At 35.3% G+C, this 21,075-nt stretch overlaps 1 protein-coding gene across 4 annotated transcripts; it reads right to left on the reverse strand.

Annotated features, from left to right (window-relative positions):
- On the reverse strand, positions 1 to 20,515 carry LOC128241872 (nuclear receptor subfamily 4 group A member 2-like). 4 transcript variants are annotated; one of them, XM_052958985.1, is made up of 11 exons: positions 20,135 to 20,515; positions 12,606 to 12,751; positions 7,805 to 7,939; positions 6,625 to 7,571; positions 6,192 to 6,372; positions 5,313 to 5,442; positions 3,961 to 4,121; positions 3,213 to 3,415; positions 2,494 to 2,672; positions 2,020 to 2,167; positions 1 to 1,715 (listed from the first exon to the last, which is right to left on the reverse strand). In XM_052958985.1, exons 2-11 carry the CDS (start codon positions 12,624 to 12,626, stop codon positions 1,604 to 1,606), a joined length of 2,217 nt encoding a protein of 738 aa, XP_052814945.1. In that variant the 5' UTR covers positions 12,627 to 12,751; positions 20,135 to 20,515; the 3' UTR covers positions 1 to 1,603. The 4 variants fall into 4 exon arrangements, with proteins under 4 accessions (XP_052814945.1, XP_052814946.1, XP_052814947.1 ...); XM_052958986.1 differs by lacking the exon at positions 20,135 to 20,515 and adding an exon at positions 15,329 to 15,436; XM_052958987.1 differs by lacking the exon at positions 20,135 to 20,515 and adding an exon at positions 12,976 to 13,058.
- Between the last annotated feature and the right edge of the window lie 560 nt (positions 20,516 to 21,075).

Here is a 21,075-nt window from a genome sequence, read left to right on the forward strand (position 1 = left end):
GATAAGCCCAGCCCAAGGTATAGCATATTGATAGTTTAATTACAACAATATCAATTAGTTATAATAATAGCACAGGTCGTTGTTCAATAGCAAGATGATCCTGACATTTTGAAACATGACTCATATCACGAACATATTTGACAATTACGTCATAGAATGTATAAATAAATAAATATATAATTAATATGTGCAGAAAATACAATGTCTCCGAGTAAGTGTCTGATTACATTTGATATATAATACAAAGATAGATTCGTACCATCATAGGACTATCTCCTCTGTGTTTCCTTCCTGGTTAGATATATAACTAAAGTTTAGATATAATGAAAGAAAGACACTATTTTTTCAAAACAAGAGAACCACAGATGCACTTTTGTTCTCACCTGCGCGAGGTCACTTTTCCGAAAATCTCTGACCATTTGGCCCAGGCAAACCGTTTGGATAAAATTCATGTTTTGTAATTAGAATAAACATTTCTTGATAAAGCAAACGTTGCAGTCGGAACAAAATAAATAATAATAATATCATATTAGTAAAGGGTTCATAATTAAATTACAGTACACATAGATTATTACCATTAAACATTATATAACAACCTGTTGAATATGATTAAAATCAAAACAACATTGGCACAACATTCAAATTGAAACTTGAAAATAAATAAAATGACTTAGTTCACTGTACAGATAAAACAAATAAATTTGTAGCACATGACTTTGCAAGACAAAATAAATAACAAATTCAACTATAAACACAAAATCATGAACATAGTGGCAATGCAAGCACTTTTTTACTGTAGCATAAACTATATTTAGGCAGCACATTTCGAATAAACAACAACACAACAGAAGTCCAGTTATATGAGCGATTTCATACAATATTACAGTCAGCAATGTAAATGAATACAATAAACAATGGAACGAATGACTAGTCACACATCGGTGGAAATATTTTTTTGTATTATACGAACCTACAAACGTAACACAGTGGTCTTACAACATATCCGTAGATGATGATTATTTTTCTCCAATTTACAAAACAGTAAACAAATCGGTTCAAAGATACAATATTAATTTCATGAAACACATCAAATAACTCGTAAAGTGATATGCAATAAGTTACACAGATTCTAATGCTCCAACCAGTTTCTCGTGTGTAAGTTTATGAAGAACACAAAATAAATATTCACATATATTCTATTTTATAGTCTGGTTTGTCTGAGCTGCATTGTCTTGCTTATTTCCACGTTGACTAGAAATTAAAACTCATCTAATCCGTAAGTTGTCTTGTCACCGGGTTAAAACACACTTGACTAGAAAAAGGTACATGTCACATAAAATTGGATCAGCTCAAAGTGTCTGAAGAGCATATTTTTCTCCATTTGTAAGTGATGTTATACATCATCGAGTCGATTCTGGGCGATTTAAGGTATACTTTGTACTTTTAAAACACAAAACATTGTATAACACACAAATGAGTAAGTCATAATACGCCATTTCCCTTTAAAGTAACGTAAATTACGTGGTTACGGGAGAGTCAAAACAATGGGTGCGGCAATATCGTGGCATGCCTAAATAGAGGTGGAGCTCCATCGTCAATTTATTCAAAATGGAAGCTGGCTTGAGTGGAACAGACTTTCTATCACTGGCGGGGTTGGGAATAGACCTTGAAGTTTGAAGAATATCAAGCGTTCCTGTCCCTCTCGACTAAGAGATCTGCAATATGAAGTAGTATAATAATAATAAAAACTATACATATTTAAGAATGAATTTACAAATACAATTTCTTAATCTATGTTTAGTACACAGCAACGAGTTTTTGGGTTATTATCTAAAACGTTTTTAACTTTTTTTTTATTAAAACTCTCGTTTTATTTTCTAACGTGACTCAACTTATAATTCAACTTACTATGAGAAATGCAAATGTTACAGGCAATGTTCTGTCAACAACAGAAATGCTTCAGTGAAACCAGATAGATAATATAGACGAAGTTACAATCAGATGTGAACATATACATACCTTAATTCTGCAATTTTTCCGAGTATGAGTGAGAAGAAATTCGGTTTTCTTTGGGCATCAGCGTTGTAAGTACAGTGATCTCGGAGACAATCTATGATCTTCATTTGGAGTTCTTCCATTTTCTTTACGTCCTTGAGTCCATGTCGCACTGAAAAAGTCATTACACATGCACTATTTATAGAACTAAAAGTAGAGAGAACAGGGGATGAATGGTCTATTTTTAAGCATGAAACGGAAATGAATGATTTCATACCACATGCACTATTTATAGAACGAAGCGTCGAGTGAACAGGGGATGAATGTTTTTAAGCATGAACCGGAGAGGAATGAAGTGTGTGTATGAAATGGGAATAAAATATAAATAATTGTTGACATTAGAAAGGATATATACGCTTATCTTAATTTAATGGGCATGATATCTCATCATGTTTTTTATTTATTTCTTCGAAATCAAAAATGAAAATAAGTACTCACGAGTTATCATGGCTAGAGCGGCCATACACGCTAAAGATGAGATGTCAATGGTCATTCGATGGAGGGAGACACCAAAGTCCATGATGGAGCTGATCCAGTCACCGAACATTTCCCAGCATTGTTGTCGGTGTAAAACAAGCCCGTTGTCGAACGTTATTTTCTCATCTCCTGTCTGAATCCTGAAAACACACACGTACAGATTGAAAACATCATCTCACATGGGAAATGGTACTAGCTTAAAAATGGGAAATGGTATCTGCTTAAAGCCACAGTTGCTTGATAACAAGAGGTCATAAAAGTAATATAAAAATCAATTCAACTAGCCATGGTTCATAATACAGTATAGGGTACTTTTGCATTTTGTCAACTCTCATTTTATGTTTAAGGTAATGTACTATATTGAAGGTATTATTAAACTATTATTTTGGCTAGTTGAATTGATTTATTGTGACTTTAATGAGATCTTGTCATCAAGCCACTGTGCTTAAAACATGGGAAATATTCTTAGTAAACTTATGGAATGGAATACACTGCTTCTATATTTTAATTGCCTTTATAAAAAAATAACTTTAAGCAAAAAATGTTCCACTCGATGACTGATATAGCGTTCAGCATCTTTCCCAATCTCTCTTCAATGCCACCTATAAATCATGACTCTCGTGAACTTTTAAGCACATTCTTTTAATTGCTATAAAAATTAACGTACAGTCTCAACATACCGGTAAGCAATTCGGAGAACAAACATCTCCATTGTCGCAGATTGGAACAACAGCTCTTGATCTTCCTTAAGGAGGTCAGAAAAGCCCGGTATCCGATCCGCCCACGCCTTTAAAACGTCCATGGACTGAAGGAGGAGATCGTAAAACGTTCGGATCCTGTCCACCTCATCCATAGGACTGTCTTCCGGACTAGGCACTTTGTACTGTTGGGGTGCAACAATGGTATGTGTAATTGGTTGTTAAGGTCGGGTCGTCGGATTTATTAATAATAAGTAGGGGATTGTAAAACGTCAGTACCAGGAACTTTGTACAGTGGGATGGGAACGTAATCATATTTACAATATAAAAAGGGAAAATGTTTGAAACAATATATATTACATCCAAATAATGGTGGAAGAGTCAGTTAAAATAAATGAATGCATGAATTCATGAATTCATGAACGAACGAACGAACGAACGAACGAACGAACTCACTCACTCACTCACTCACTCACTCACTCACTCACTCACTCACTCACTCACTCACTCACTCACTCACTCACTCACTCACTCACGCACTCACGCACTCACTCACTCACTCACTCACTCACTCACTCACTCACTCACTCACTCACTCAATCAATCAATCAATCAATCAATCAATCAATTAATTGACATATCAATCAATCAATTGACCTATCAATCCATTAATTAATCAATCAATCGATAAATAGATCATGCAATTTATTATTCAATTTATCAATCTTACCTTGCTGTAATCAAGTGAAGGGACATCCGGGCACGTATCGACATGCGCACGCACCAGTGACGTAATGAGGCTCACGGGTGGAGAGGGAGGGGCCTCCTGAGGGCTCTTTGGTTTCGATGGCAGCCTACCCCTGCGGCCTTTAAGACTGTCTGTCCGTACGACTGTGAAGGATTAGAAAACAATTGTTACATGGTAATCACAATGATATTGATATTTATTATATGATAATATGGTCATGCTACCAGAGAGAAACGTCAGTGTTTCACGTACTTATATTTGTCTCTTCTATTCGTGAACTTAGACAAAGCTGTCTTTTTTATGTTTTCATATCTTATTTACTTTATAGATACGAAAGTTAACACGTTTTCCTATATATTTTCCCTTTGTATGCTTTTCTCTAAGACATATCATGTCTGTAGTGGGTAGAAAACAAGTTAAACGTGAGGAGGTCATTTGGTGCTATTCTGATTGCTAATGCCATGATTATTCTATATATGGTGCATTTTTTTAAATAAATGTATCCTTATACAAGAGATTTTCCCTTCCTCTTTCTATTTTTGCTGTACATGGTACAAACAAGGCTGCTAAACATATTTTACTTATTTTACAGAAAGGTTTATCACAGCTATCACATATACAGAACTAGATATTGATAAACGTTCCTATTTATTTCCCAAGTGACTGAAATTTAGTTGAACACACCCTGGCTTATTTTTAGACGAGAAATCTCATTTTTCGCTAAGAAATTGCGTACAAAAAAATACGAACTCAAGAGCAGTTTACTCATATAAGTGAAGCTCTTCACAATTCTGTAAACCACATGTATGTCAAGTTTTTTTCTATTTTGCAACTTGCAATATAAATAGAAAGTGATAACTCCTTCAATTAATGCGTGCACATGTTTGTGTTTTTGTATATGTATGTCTTTATATATGTATCACTGCATTTCATAGAAAAATAGTTGTATTTGTATGGCTAGGATGTTGTTATAATACTAGTAGACTGTATGTTATAATATGTAAACTATGTATAGAAGTTTAACGTGTATAGCACTTTTGAACGTATGTGCTGTGGTATTATAATAATAATATAAATAATAATAATAATAATAATAATAAAATAAATAATAATAATAATAATAATAATAATAATAATAATAATAATAAAAATAATATTAAAAATAATAATAATAATAATAATAATAATAATAATAATAATTATAATAATAATAAAAATAATAATAATAATATATTATTAGTGAAGTTTGTTGCTGATTGTACAGGTAGCCTTTGTTTGGAGCCAAATATGGAAGGATGCGCTATGCTATCAATATGAATGATGAATTCCCATACCTTCTTTCACCATTCCGACCGCGAGACATTTTTGAAACCGACAGAACTGACATCGATTCCGTCGGCGTTTGTCGACTGGGCAGTTTTTGTCGGCAAGGCATACGTATTTGGCCCCTTTCTGTACCGTTCTCTGTAAATATAGAATGCCAGATTAAAATATATAACATATATAAGTTTATGTTGATAAATGTACCGGCAAATGACAGGTCATTGGTATATACTAAGATGCCAACTCATAATTAGGCCTTGTTCGGCGTTGGGAGGATGGGGATGGGGCGGGGTGTCGAAGTTCCCGAGACAACAAGATACATCACTTTTTTCATCTGTGCAAATAGCAATCGTGACATTTATAGAGGTATAATTTTCAGAATTTTGCGAAACATCACGTTATGCAATACTGCTAATGCCTGCATAATACTTTTCTTATATATTTATTGTAAAAGTTCTTATAAAGTAAGATGCAACGAGCATAAATTCATAAAAGGCTGAACTATACATTTCCAGACGAAACATTAATTCAGTAAATGAATGTCCTATTTATAGCCAACATATTTCGAAAAAAGACATCCTCATTATATTCCTCATAAATAAACGTGTACAACTATTTCTAGAAAATAGTTCGTGAGCGTGAGAAATTACTTATTTAGAAACAGAATAGCGCCATCAGTTAAGAATTTATGTGTTCGTTTGTTGTAAACTTGATCGCACGTGATATTTCTAAACTATATTGAGCATTTATACGGATTTAAACCTTCCATGAATTATTTATATATATTTTTTTATATATATTCAGACTTACAATATACGATATAACGGCGATCTAAAATTGTGTTTATTGCTAATGATGAAATCGGTTGAAAGTAGAGCCTTATTGTATACCTTAAAGAAACCTTTGCACCCTTCACACGTGCGGACGCCATAATGCTGGCACGCGGCGTTGTCCCCGCAGACGGCACAGAGGAGACTTTCCTTTTGGAGGCCTTCCCTTCCGGGAGAAGACCGGGTAGAGCTAGGGGTCGTCGGCGTCTTCGGTGACTGTACGTATTTTTGGAGTTCCATACTGTTGTAAACAAAGGCTTTAGATTTACAAAATCAGTATATTTTTAAATGTCGAAATTCTGTTTCGTTTTTCGTATTGGTAATACCAATGGTTATCAACGCCCATTTTTCTTGCCTTAATAAACACTTCTTCTGCGTAAAACCAAATGTTCAAGTGTTCAGGCCAATGGTAAAATGATAAAAATGCAGTATCAGTACATCTTCTTCATAAATAAAACAATAAAACCTTGAAATCTGATAAAAATATAGATACCTGTCAGGAGTGTGTGATGGCATGGGGATGGTCAATGACGGCCGCCGGCCAAAATGTCTGCCAGGGTGTTGCGCGGAAACGTCTGCGTGGAACATTGAGCGGCCCATGAGTGGATATCCGGTCTCCAGACCGCCGATGCCCTGCCGCTCCGTTCCCTGAAGGCCGCCGTAGAACACCTGACCGTACGACGCGCCGTATCCCTGATAAAGTCCGGGTCGCCCTTCCGAGCGCCGCATCATTGACGTCTCCTCCAAGGCGGCGTGGGGGACGTGGCGCCCGTGGACCTGAGACGCTTGGTGCTGATGCTGCTGCTGTTGTAGTTGATGTTGCTGCTGTTGTTGTTGCTGCTGGGAATGATGATGAGACTGATAAATGTTTACATTGATGTTGAGTTTACTATCAAGGGGTTCCCCATATGATTGCTGTTGATGCGCGGAATGTGGGAACACAGATTGGGAGAGATCCTCGGGGGCAGAGAATGGAGATATGGGCGATGGAGCGATCGTGGAGCTGTCCCTGTGGTAGAGCTTCTCTGAGGACTGCTGGTGATGATGATGCGGTGGTGGCGGTGGCGGCGCGTGAGAGGAAGTCGCCGTGTGCTCGGGGAATGGGTGGCTCGAATAACAGCACTGATCACTCGAGGAGGCTGTGTAACTACGGAATGGAAAATCGAATGTGGAAGGGTCCATGTATTTTTGAGTATTCACTCCAGCGGAAGTCGCCGTTGACGTCGGCATTTGTCCGGACGCTTCGGGGAAGAGGCCTACCATTTTGCCTAGGTCTTTTTCTAGCATGAAGGTCCCCTCGTAGCTGAAGGGTTCCGTGAAGATAGGTGGCTGGAATGAGGAGGCGGATGCTGCTGAGCACACGTCGCCGCTTCCGCCAAAATCACCGGAAAATGATCGGAATGTGTCCTCCTCACTGAATGATCCACCGACTTGTAGATCCTGAGTAAAAATACACGTAAATGAAAGAATAAAAAGGAAAACAAAACACTGAAAAGATTTTGGCAGAAACTAAACTATATATTTTATATAGCGGTCGTTTATTGTTTGAAAAAAAGAGTTATTAATGACTAATGGACGTTAAAACTTGAAAACCCCATTTTTTATTATTATGTTGATATTTCTAAAACCTGAAATTAAACCCCTAAAACTCCGACGAGAACGAGGACGCGTACCTGTAACGCCATACTAAACGTAGAAGACGGGAAGACGCCGACGTCGGCACTACCGATTGAGGCGGGGATTGCCGGCGGTGTGATTGGTTGGTGGAAGGATTCCGACGACACACTAGGGACGCCGCTGTAGATAGGCTGAAAAACAGGAAGTGACGTCACCGATTAGCCTAAAGATATAAATAGGATCAGTCTTTATTTAAGTAAAACTTCAGAGTAAGCGTTCCCAAGTGGATCTGTGTGAAATGGTGTTGAATTTTGACAGCAGAAATGACAAAGTCCCAAAACAACCAAAGAAAACACAGTAGATATGGCAAAGTGACAAACCATCCAAATGAAACACAGATGCTATGGCAAAGTGACAAACCATCCAAATAAAACACAGATGCTATGGCAAAGTGACAAACCATCCAAATGAAACACAGATGCTATGGCATAGTGACAAACCATCCAAATGAAACACAGATGCTATGGCAAAGTGACAAACCATCCAAATGAAACACAGATGCTATGGCAAAGTGACAAACTATCCAAATGAAACACAGATGCTATGGCAAAGTGACAAACCATCCAAATGAAACACAGATGCTATGGCAAAGTGACAAACCATCCAAATGAAACACAGCGGATATGGCAAAGTGGCAAAACATCCAAATAAAACACAGCACATATGAAAAAATGGCAAAACAACCAAATAAAACTAAGCATATATGAAAGTGGCAAAAGACAAAAAATAGAACACAGCAGAAATGACAAAATGAAACTGATATTTTCACTGCTTAAATATATAAAAATATCCATCTGTCCACAAAAAGATATGACAAGCAAATAGCCTAACTTTAAGGTAGTATGTGTCAGCATTGTTAGATGCATTCTAAATGCTATCGCAGTAACACGGTCTGTCACAAGTTTGGCTGGGGTTCATTTATTTGTTTATTTTTATTTTCAAAACATGAAATGTCAAACAACCAAAATGATGCAACTGTTAACATTGCGTTCAAATGATCAATTCAATATCTAGATACCATTTTAAACACGTACTTTATTTCTTAGTTTATTTTGTATTCCCAATATGGGTAATCAGCGGAATGTAATTTCCCCTTACGGCAATTCATGTACATTTATGCATTATGTGTAATTCGATAACCTTTGTGTAATAACAATAATGTAGTACACATATGTAGTATGTGCAGACCGATAATGGAAGATATAACGTCAATTTAGGTACACATATGAATTATGTGTAGAACAACAATGCAAGATATAACGTTAATTAAGGTACACATATATACAATGTGTAGATTGACAATGGAAGATAAAACGTCAATATAGGTACACGTATGCATTATGTACAGTTTGATAAAGACAATTATGAAGTACACATATGCATTATGTGTAGTTCGATTATTGAATGTATAATGTGTAATTTGATAATTGAATGTATAACGACAATAATACATCATGGACGGATCCAGGATTTCACGTTTAATAGAGAGGGTGTAACCTTTTTGGTACTACACATGTATATTGAAATAAAAAGTAAACTAGGACGATTTTAGGAGGGGTGGGTGGGTGCACTAGTGTACAGATTATGTGTAAATCCATAATTGAATACATAACGTGTAGTTCACCTTTACATTTTGTATATATCGATAACTGAATGTGTAGTTCGACAGGTGTGTACATATAACTTCTTCGCGTAATGTGGAATTTGATCATTATAATTTACATTCACGTAATGTGTTCTTCTCGGTCTTGCCACTTGGTGTATTTGGATGTGCAATGCGACAAGAACTAGCGTGTATCTTACCATCACATGTGTGATAGTCGACAAATTATGTAAAATACTAACACATAATGAGTTATTTACCTGATCTTTGTATTCATTTTCAACCGGAAGCTCATCACTCATATCAACTTATCCCTAAACGTTAAAAAATCGTATCTAGCACTGTTGAAATCCCAAAATTCCACCTAATTACATTGTGAAAATCATTCAACGCCGAAACTAAGAACAGTCTTCATAATTTCCTTTCATTCATAACTTTCTCCGCCGCCATTTACGAGCTACAACTTCGTAATTTGATCAAATGTTAATACGTCCATGAAATGTTCTTTATCCCGTAAATTGAAAGCTATTTAAGTATGTTCGATGACAATAGTGGACAATACTTTCAACACGTCCATTTTATTTCTCTTCTAATTCCATTCATCTGTTGGTATTCTCCGTTTTATTTGTCGCATGTAATCAAAATGAAGACGATATTATCCATCAGCTAAATTAGCATCATAGACTCTCAGTAAGCCAGGAAGGACCAGACTGACAAAAGTCATATCATTATATGTCATGAACTAAACATGTCCAAACAATTTTACACATTCAATATGTCATTCAAGTATCTATTCTTCGCAGAAAATAGCCGCAGATCTACCATTGACGGTATTAATCTAATCTATGAATTGAACAAGATTGTCGGCGCGTGGGTTGCGCTGTTTTAAGCCCCGTAATGTTACGAGAAGCTCCACAAATGTCAAGGTGCAAAAAGGACTGTTTCCTTAGAATGTTACCTATGGATTAGATACATCATATCACTCGGAAGGAATCTATTGATTTTCATTCATTTCCAACAACAGCGAGGAAATATTATGTTATATATCTTGGCAAAAGTTTAGTAGGTAATATTAGTACTTATTTGTACCTATTTTCCAACCTTTCGGTTGTTTTTAACAACGAAACCAAGCGAGAAAATACCAGTTATGTTATACAATTATAATCAATACCTTAGTACTTTAAGGTTTTTAGAATAATACTTTTTCTTATAAAAGCCCATGAAAATATTTCTTCTATTTTTCCCCGCAGCAAATCCGGCCAGGAACTTATCAATAATGTTTATACTTATATTAAATACATATCCTAGCAAAAGTGAAAGTATGTAATAATGATTGTGCGTATGTTTTTTTTAGTCTTATACACGCCGCTAGGCCGCTAAGCCGCTAACTTCACGTACATCTTATACACCTATATATTACCCCTTTTCCATGACACGCATTTCCCATTCGCCATTCTGTGCAAATCTCGTGATGAAAAAGACGTATATATTTCACAAGTATAATGCCAAATTTAAGTCATTAAACTTGCTGGTCTATTCTTTGCACATTCTCATAGATTCTAATATTACCAGTTACCGAAACAGCTAAGCAAAGCCGTGGCCAATATTCTGAAGGTTTATATCCTCTGGCCCCAATTTCTCGAAACTTCTTAAGGTTAACAGGCTTAAGTAGCTTATTTCAATTAGCCAAAAATACATACTTCAATTGAACATTGATAAATGAAAAATTGTTTATTGTGATTATCATAAAGGTGATTCCTATATTAAGTATAAAACTCTTAAAGAAGTAAATATAACGCAAATTATTAAAAAACAAAAATAGTGAGCTTAGCTTAATCCTGTTATTATAAGGGACTTATGAAGTTTCGAAAAATTGGGGCCAGGCAAAACAAGAAATAGTTTACCGTGTAACTAAATTGTGTAAATAAATTGTCGTATCTTAGATCTCAAAACTCTGCAACATTTTAGTAATTGTTAATCATTTTAACTAGTGAATAAAAACTCGTAAAAATCGCAATGACTTTACCAATACACGTTTCATCATTTTGTAAAACATATGGTTCACCATTTCTTCAATAGGATAGCTTTCAAGTTGTGGCCATTTGTATTCGCTCGCGACTATATCCACGCGTCAGTTACACGCGCTCAATGCCTGCGCAAAGCTTGTCCGCCTCATGGCGCACGTGTCAAGTCTGTCACGCGTCAATGAACGTACGGCGGTTGGGTTTTGTGACAAACATGATTTAATTTAATTTCAGCGTCCACGATTATGGCGATAAAATAAAGATACATTATCTGACGCCATCGTTTTTCTTGTTTTGCGGTCGCCGGTTTTCCACAGAAACCATTACCATTGAGGGTAAATCGACCATAATAATTTGGTTAAAGTGACCGCCGATTTAATCTAAACACGTGTCTTAATGATGAACATGGTGAAACAGCACCGAATTCAATCCCAGCCGCACAGCATCCATACTGCTGTAGAAAAGGGCGTTACTTGTTCCCTATTAGGAGCCATTTAACCTCTTAGTTGACACTGATCACTTAAGTCCGGCTTAATGTTTGACCACTGCCTGTAACAATCATCACCGGTGCGCATATAGTTTTGTACATTTTATTATTCTAGTTGATATCTGTTATTTGACTTGAATTGTTCTTGTTTTATTTATTTTTAGCATTCATTTATTAAATTCACTCACATAACTGTATTTGTAATCCATACACATTTGAATAAAAAAAACAAGAATATAAATAAAAAAAACGATCAATAAAAAAAACGATCAATAAAAAATAAATAAATAAATAAATAAATAAATAAATAAATAAATAAATAAATAAATAAATAAATAAATAAATAAATGTATGAGTGAGTGAGTGAGAGAGTTAGAGATTGATTGATTGATTGATTGATTGATTGATTGATTGATTGATTGATTGATTGATTGAGTGAGTGAGTGAGTGAGTGGGTGGGTGGGTGGGTGGGTGGGTGGGTGGGTGAGTGAGTGAGTGAGTGAGTGAGTGAGTGAGTGAGTGAGTGAGTGAGTGAGTGAGTGAGTGAAAATGATATTGAAATGAAAATAAACTCTACATAGTATACATATAAAAGCGCTTTACGCTTGACAGTAAGATAAGGTGAAAGTGCCATGTAATACATGTATACAGAGTGAGTTCCTAAACTGACGGTGAAAGTGTACCTGTTGTTGTAAGAGCAACATGGATTCGTCTGCGCATGTGCTGATCACTGGCCTGAGTGAAGACGTAGTTGGCGCGTGCACCGGGCTCGAACTCGCGCGACTGGTCACGGTGGCGGCTTGACCGGAAATAGCTTCAGAAGAAAGCCCTGCAAGCAAACGACAAAATAGTTGGTCATTTTTTATATATAATGGAGAAACCAAAGTCATCTTCATCATCATCATCATCATGCAGTATTGTGTTGCTGTTGTTATTGGTGGTGCCGCAACAATTACACCAAAAACAACAACATCAAAAATAAAATCATTTTTATCAGCAAAACAACACTAAACACTGACCATTGCAGAATCATTAATAAATACAAGTTCTTACCGCGCTTATCAAAAACTTTATATTCCGGTGCAAATTCCGACTCGTTTGCATAGTAACAATTGTTATTTTGGTTCCAAAAACGGCAGGAATACATAGTTTTGTGAAATTTTCCCATACTTTATGAAATAACCTATGCAGAATTTGCTTTACCACACATGCATGTTTTCTTGGGCACTTGAGAACAAAAATATATAGCAAACTATTTTATTCCTTTATATTTTTTATATATTCTAAAGACACAGAAATAGTTTGGTTCACAACTCCGAACGTTGATTATTCTATGAAAATTCATAATTCGTGGAATAGAGAATTGGCTAGAATAATAAATCTAGATGAATATTCATTAGTAATTTCACTCAGAATATCGAATGAACGCGCGACTTGGAAATGATATTGAAACATGTTTACATTGCTCGGCCAATTGTGAGCGAATATCGCATGCCAGACTGTCAATAGTAATTTCCTGGTGATTATTACAAATAGACAACTTTGCAAAGAATGTTAATTTCATTTGAAATTCACAAGTTTGTAGTTGCAAGAAATAGAAGTAAACAACTGAAATACTGTTTATAAATATCAGACAGAGCCCTTGATGATGATGATGATGATGATGATGCTGATGACGATAATGCTGATGCTGCTGCTGATGATGATGATGATGCTGATAATGCTGCTGCTGCTACTAATGATGATGATGATGATGATGATGCCAATGCTGCTGCTGCTGGTGGTAATGATGACGATAATGATGATGATACTATTGCTGCTGCTGCTCCTGCTGCTGATATTGCTGCTGCTAATGATGATGATTATGATGATGATTATGATGGTGGTGGTGCTGCTGCTGTTAATGATAATGATGATGCAATACAGTTAGTTGATGTACACTATTTTTGCACAGTATATTAGAGTTTTCAAAACAAGTAGTGTGTGGGATATTCTCTCACTATTTTTACTTGTAAGCGCCCCGGTTGACATTTAGTCTTTGTCGTTGAACGCTCAATAACGGACCTATTATTTTAATGATGGATATTAGACCCGTTGTTCCGCAATTTCGGTATTACTCCTAAATGTCAACATTTCCGCTATGGGACTTTAAGAGTCAATTTGCTAATTGTATAATTTTCTCAGCACCCTTTTTAATGTCTCTTATTTTTTTTCCTTTCTTTTTATATCATATCACTTTTCAATATTCATACATTGAATTCATAATAATGACTTAACCACTACGGGCCGATAGTTAATTTTTTTATTACGGTTAACAACGTGATAAATTGCACAGTTGTTAACTTTTGAATGTGATACAGTTGATGATATGAGCGTATTTTTAAATAAAACAAGTACAGCTGAAACAGTTGTTTCAAATCTTATTAGATATACTGCAGATCACACGTTTTTCCATATTAACTTTTGGAACAAAACATATTTCAAAGTTAGCAGCAATGACGTTATCAACATTGTAATTTTAACAACGTCCTGAACTATCGGCCCAGTATTTAACAAGAGCGTCGCGGAAATATGTTCACTGTCTATGCACACATGCATACCAAGTTCCATCAGAATATCTTAATCCGTTTTGGTGTTAGGGCAAATGTGAACGTTTTTGCACGACAACGACACCAACACCGACCCCGACAACGACACCAACATTAACCCCGACAACGACCAACAACGACCCCGACATCGACACCAACACCGTCCCTGACGACAACGACACCAACACCGACCCCGAAATCGACACCAACATCTTCCCCGAAAACGACACCAAGATTTTGACACATATATAAATACCGAAGGCTAAAGAACAGACGAGCTCAAATCTACAAATCTAGTTAAACTCATTGAAGTTCAGCGAAATCAAGACAAATTCAACCATACCTATATCTTGTGCCCGTTATCCATACATTTAAAAACATCTTATGAAAATGAAACTGAAGAAAACACTCAAACCAGTTATGACAAAAAAGCACTATGAGTCATCCACCTTTAAAATGAGTTAACATGGACGCATTCGGTTGCTATATGTGACGTTATGACGTTTTTGGTAAAGGTGTTTTTCTAATGACATGACTGGCAGGTATTGCTTTGTCTGGCTATAAGTCACTCTCGGCAGAAAATGTAGTACTTGTAGCATTTCAGCAGGAATCTTACTGCACAGCTGAAACGAATCCCCCTCCCCACGGTGTCCATTTAAAGCAGCCATGAGAGACTCGAACTTACGATCGCACCTACACCACTGTATGCATGGGAAATGAACGTGGTCTGCTTATTCTGTACTGAGATCTCCCTCATACCTAATATTAGGGAAAAAACGTGATTTTTCTGAATGAATAAATGTATTTTCTTCACTTACCAACATAATTTCTTGAAATACGGTGTTTAATTCATAAGATAATCCCATTTGAAATATTTCTGAACACTGACGATCTTTTACAACTAGCTCCAAAATATGCATTAAGAAATCTATTATTATAGTAAGTTTTGAATATTTCAGACGAATCATTTTAAATATTTTTAAATGATCGTTCACACTGAATCAAAACAACAAAATAAAAATTAGTTTCATTTGATAGAACACGAGTATATTTCATATGGTAACATTTTGTGAGATTTTGCATGAAATACTAAGAAATGGCCGCCGTTTACATGGGTTTTATATGTTTGTAGGGTAGGTTGGCATTCAGTGACATTTTGTCTTCTTCCTAGTAAATGTCTAGTGTAACTGGCCCGGCCATAGTAAAGATCAAAACAATTGGCTTTAGTCAATACAAATATCAGGCTGACCTTTTCGAGCGCAATATGAAAGTAATTGTAACTATATATGATATTTGAGTATGCTACTGTACGTATTCGCGGCAGTCAATTGGTAGCAATTGTTAGAACAATGGAACAGCTATGCTTTACTCTACATTCCAACAGCTTGTAACAAAAGTCAATGCTTAACTAGGAGTTGATACGGAATTTTGCAAAAAAAAGAGTCGTTAACTCATACACTGGACTGTTTTCCCCAAAGGCGGCAAACTGCCATATCTGTTGACTAGTTTCCTGAAGGCGAAATATGTATTTATTAATCGGAATTGATAATATAAAATACGGTATTGCGTTAAAGGTTTATATTTGATTTGGTACTATTGGTTATATAAATTTTACACTTTCATTGCAGAAAACTAGTATTTAGTGATATGCTGATTTGGGTGTAATTCGTTCGACTATCAAGCATGGTGTAATACAAATCTTTTTAATATTAAATATTAGCGTATTTTATTATCAACATTTTAATCGCAAAAATTGGATGTATTTGTTCGTTGAGTATCACTAACACATACAAATATGTTAATCAGTTTTATATCGTTTCTGTTTCCAATGTACGAGTGCGAAGTTTGTTCTTGTCGCGGTTTGTGAGGGGCATTGATTCCAGTCATAACCAACATATAGAAGCATTCATTCACTGTTTATAAGAACATTGAGCCATTCCTCAGTTTAGCTATCCATTTTTAATAGAAGAATCAGTGCCAGTGTGCATGTGTTTTGAATTGAACATTTTACATCCGTTGCGTTAAGACTGCTCATTTATAATTTACTCCCTAATAACAATGCTGAGTGTCAATACATCCCGAAAATGTTATTGAAGCAATTTCATGGGTGACAGTCAGGCGTTTGTATGATCCGGTTTAATGACGTTTTAAGTATTATTATAGTCCAGCCAATCAATGAACGAGTGACATTATAACCGGATAATCAGGTTCAGCACGCGCCATTGGTCAATTTAAGCAGTCACGTGTGAGTAGTCGGGTTTAATCTTGTCCACTTGTTCAGAGGAAGGTTAATTAGCTAAATGACCACCGTTCCGTGAGCTTAGCTGACAGAGAAGAGGAACGTAGGATTTGTTTCGAAATTAAATACTGGAACATGACACTCGCATATTGATTTTGTTTAGAGAGTTTTAGGTTACTCTGCACATGTCTTTTTTGGGGTTGAAACTCCATGTATATACTATTCTAGAACGTCCGTACAAAAAGAGACTTATTAAATTAATTAAATTAATAACAATCGACATAATATTAAATTGCATTTTTTTAAAATTTAAATAAAAATCTGATGCTTTAAAAAATATAATGTTTACTTGAAGAGCCCATGATTCTTTTCGTAAAGGTAATCGGGACACTGCCCTTCGACCTATATACCCCACAATTAAATAGGAATCATCTAGTGACCATGGCCATTATCATACTACTATGTTTAAAGACCTTACAACAAGTCGTTAAACAATCGCTCGGAAATGAAAAAGTGAAGACTGCCATGCTTCGCATGTGACACAAAAAAACAACCACACTATTATCGTTCGATTTTTTTAAATGTACTTTTCTCACATTTTCCGTAAACCAAGTGCAGTGTTGCACCTGCAAAATTTGGTTCAAAGTCAAAAGCTCCGACGATTGGTGAAATATGTATCCAAATTTATACAATTGTTATGACCTTTTTCAACAATAAATGTTCTATCATGTGTTTCACTCGTGGTACACCATGTGAACTACTTTATACACACACCGGTACCACATTGCTCATCCTATCTCTTATGTTAAGTACAGCACTCTCGATTGTAGTAGCAACATTGTCGTCGTCCCCGTGCACTGGCGAAATTGGAACTATAATTTTCTGAACTCTTAAAGTCATGGGGTAGGACAAACATATATTAAATGACAATTTCGCTAGTAAGATCAAGGGGCACTACTCCATTTGTATTCGATTGTTATACAGTTCCAGGTTAACTCCCTTACCCATATTAACATAATGAAAAGCAACATCATTCATATAATTAATTTTTTTTCATTTCTTTTTATCCCACTAAATTGCCGAACTCATTCAGCTGTTCATCATAGGCGAATGCTTGTCATATACGTGTTGTGGTCAGTTTCGGTAACTGATTAATGGTGATTTGACGGTTTATTGTGGCATCTAGCCCGCGTGGGAAACGGTTATTCCTATTATTAAAATACCACCCTGCTGAGATATTTAGCTCAACATAGGAATTAAACAAAAACAAACCTCGCTAACACGACATTAATTACCTTGTCGGGATAATTGTTTGCTAAATTGAAAAATAAACAGGCATTTAATTGGAACATTGTTTTATTATTGGTGCCAATTGTGAAAGCGATTGTTTATAAACATTAGTCGTAGTGCCAACATAAACATTTCATCCCAACAAAAATATACTTTTTCATCGAATTCCGTTTGGCTTCGTGAATTCACCGTCCACATATCAACAACAACTAGTAACTTTTATAATGATAAATAGCACGAATATCAGCAACACATTCAAATAGAAAATGACATGCAATTAAGCCCATATTGCTTTCTGATTTTCAGAGTAATATAAAACTTAAGTACGCGTTCTTCTTGAGAATCACATTTTGAAAATAAAATGAAACATAAAGAGACAATTTTAAGACGTCCAAGGGAGAAACTATCGGCAAATATAATCCAGGTCAATTTCATGTCTAAGACCAATAGTCTATTTTTAGCAATAATCTCTGAGAATATAGTCAAAGAAATTCCTCTTTACGTCATCGTGTTACTATTTTTAGTAACAGATGATTAAAAATGGATTTTCATAGCATACGTTGTGGGGGATACGTCATTACAGACGAGAACACCGCAGAAACACTTGCGCATCTTTGTAATAGATCGATATTACTCCATGATTGGGATTATAACGTAAGCTGCTGAGATGCTATTTTTATTCAACAATATGAGTGCTATTTATGTCGCATTGCAACAACTTTGCACCCAAGTGAACATTAAAACGAGTTGGCGGGTCTGCCATTAAAATAATATATTTTAAGTTGCTGTTATTTTCTTTTTAATAGTATTACATACGTATTAGAACATTTTTTATTCTAAAGGAAATGCTGCAAGTTTTCCATAGAAGATCAAAACATCTGAAATCTGAACTTTATAATTACATCAATTTTCACATTGATTTGAAGATAAATATGATTTTGCTCTTATTATAAAGCTATTTTTATTTCTTTATACATTCATTACATTCTTAAACCATGATTACTAGTAATACATATCACAGTAACCTTCGTTTTGTTATTTTTAAGAAGTTGCGTTTTAAGTTTCTAAAGGTAGTGGACTCATTTCCTTCTCATTTAAGTTAACTAATTCATTTCGCAGAATATATTAAAAATCATTTCAATTTCAAGAGACATCGTATAGAGTAGTGTTACTTGGTAATATTGTTACTTTTTTATAAATACATTACATTTTTTAAGCGCTATTGTCTGTTTGTATATATATATATATATATATATATATACAAACAGACAATAGCGCTTAAAAAATGTAATGTATTAAGTGTATGTATGTATGCTTGTCTTTTTCTCTCTCTTTGAAACACTGTGTGTTGGACTATTTGTCTTATCCCTATAGAATGAATTGCATTATTTAGACAACATATCCAAAGAAGGATGTCTATTGCTAAACTTTATTTTAAGTTTGATGCAAGCTGTGTCTGCTAAGTCCATTTCACGTTACGTATTGTTGCTTGAGCCATTAAAACGAAGACAAAGATTTCGTTTAAAGGCACTCAGATTAAGGCCAAAGAGACACAGTTCGCCACGCAAAGACAACACCCACTACACAACTATCAGGTATTGGTAGAGTTCTAACTACATGTATCGCCATTGGTCAATGCTGGGATGACCGCCTTGGGTAGCGAAACACGCGGGCTTTACGTTCCGAGTCTAATTTAAGGAACTATTGTTACGTAATTCTTCTTTAGACTGCCTTGGAATTTAAATTCCTTTATTATATAAAATAAGCATTGTATACACATACCAGTTTATAATGTTTAATACATGTATATTATTACCTTTGACTTATCCATTGAAAACAACACATTGTTTTGATTTAACAAATTTAATGTAAATCATTTGACTGGACACGTTTTATTAATATGTTGGTAAGCATAGGAATTTACCGTTTGGAAATGGTCAGCCTTTTGATTTCAAACTGTAAAACCTCCGATGTTAAAGTATTAATGGAATAATTTATAGCACAAAATGCTACCCTGCCAATTTACTGATAGTGATGGTTACAAATAGCTTATAGTAGCATGTGACATTCAAAAGCAAAAATTAAAATTACAAACCTTGTGCTTTCGGTGTTATTTTGGTGGTGAGCTCCTTTTCTGTTAGTATATATCCGCTAAGATCATCAGATATCTGTTCATGCGCCAGATTGGAACGATTTATTACATAGTATATCCATTTACATCCATCCAGATATGTGTGTACTGTAGAAGTCCATTTTTTAATATAACATTTAAAAACTGCACAGAAAAACACGCTGAACAGTCTTTTACAACTTCTATCACAATTTGTACAATAGCGGTTTGTCAGCGTCAAGTCCGTTTTTATGAATGAAATTCCTCAATGAAATTTGTATTCAGATTAATTCAATATTGTTTGTTTGTTAAATATCCATTTATGTTTTGCAAGAATATCTCAAAACAGAATATCACTGTGTTAGTTTGTGCTCCTCTCTCTCATGGAACTTTTACTCAAATGATTTCCATACTACTAACATGCGAGTTTATATATTACAACTATAGTACAACATTCAATTGGGAAACACCATACGTCATAGAGAGCTGTAGAATTACGTCACACGCATACCGCATCGCGATAAAATAAGTAACAGCTATTCTCATTGGCTCGTTGGCTGTTTCTTATTTTAGCATTGGAGATTGACAGCGTGAGGCCTCAGATCAAGAAATTCTCTCCACATAACGGTAGTATGATGAGTGACGTACAGACGCGGTATTGGGAATCTATAGATAGTACTCTTGGATGAAAATTAGCGCAAACAAGAAGGAGGGAAAGCTTTCTAATCGATACAGGAATAAAAGTGGGTCACAGACACGCAAATCTGATCAATGATCATGTGAAAAGTGTGCGCGGAGTATCTGTAGCCAAATGGGATTCAATGATATTCATAAAATTCAAAATAAGTGACATAAATTTACCATTTAAAATGAAATGTTGAAGAATACAGCTAATAAAGATGTGTTCGTGCTAAATAGTTGTTGGT

The sequence above is a fragment of the Mya arenaria genome, chromosome 7 (assembly GCF_026914265.1).
Source record: "Mya arenaria isolate MELC-2E11 chromosome 7, ASM2691426v1".
Lineage (NCBI taxonomy): Eukaryota > Metazoa > Mollusca > Bivalvia > Myida > Myidae > Mya > Mya arenaria.

Bases quoted from the DNA above. Each gene is read 5' to 3' on its own strand.
- LOC128241872 (XM_052958984.1), bottom strand. From the start codon at position 9,713: ATGAGTGATGAGCTTCCGGTTGAAAATGAATACAAAGATCAG. The intron at 7,572-7,804 runs GTACGCGTCCTC...ATTTTTACTCAG, and splicing joins CGTTTAGTATGGCGTTACAG to GATCTACAAGTCGGTGGATC. The intron at 6,373-6,624 runs GTATCTATATTT...TGTTTACAACAG, and splicing joins CCATCACACACTCCTGACAG to TATGGAACTCCAAAAATACG.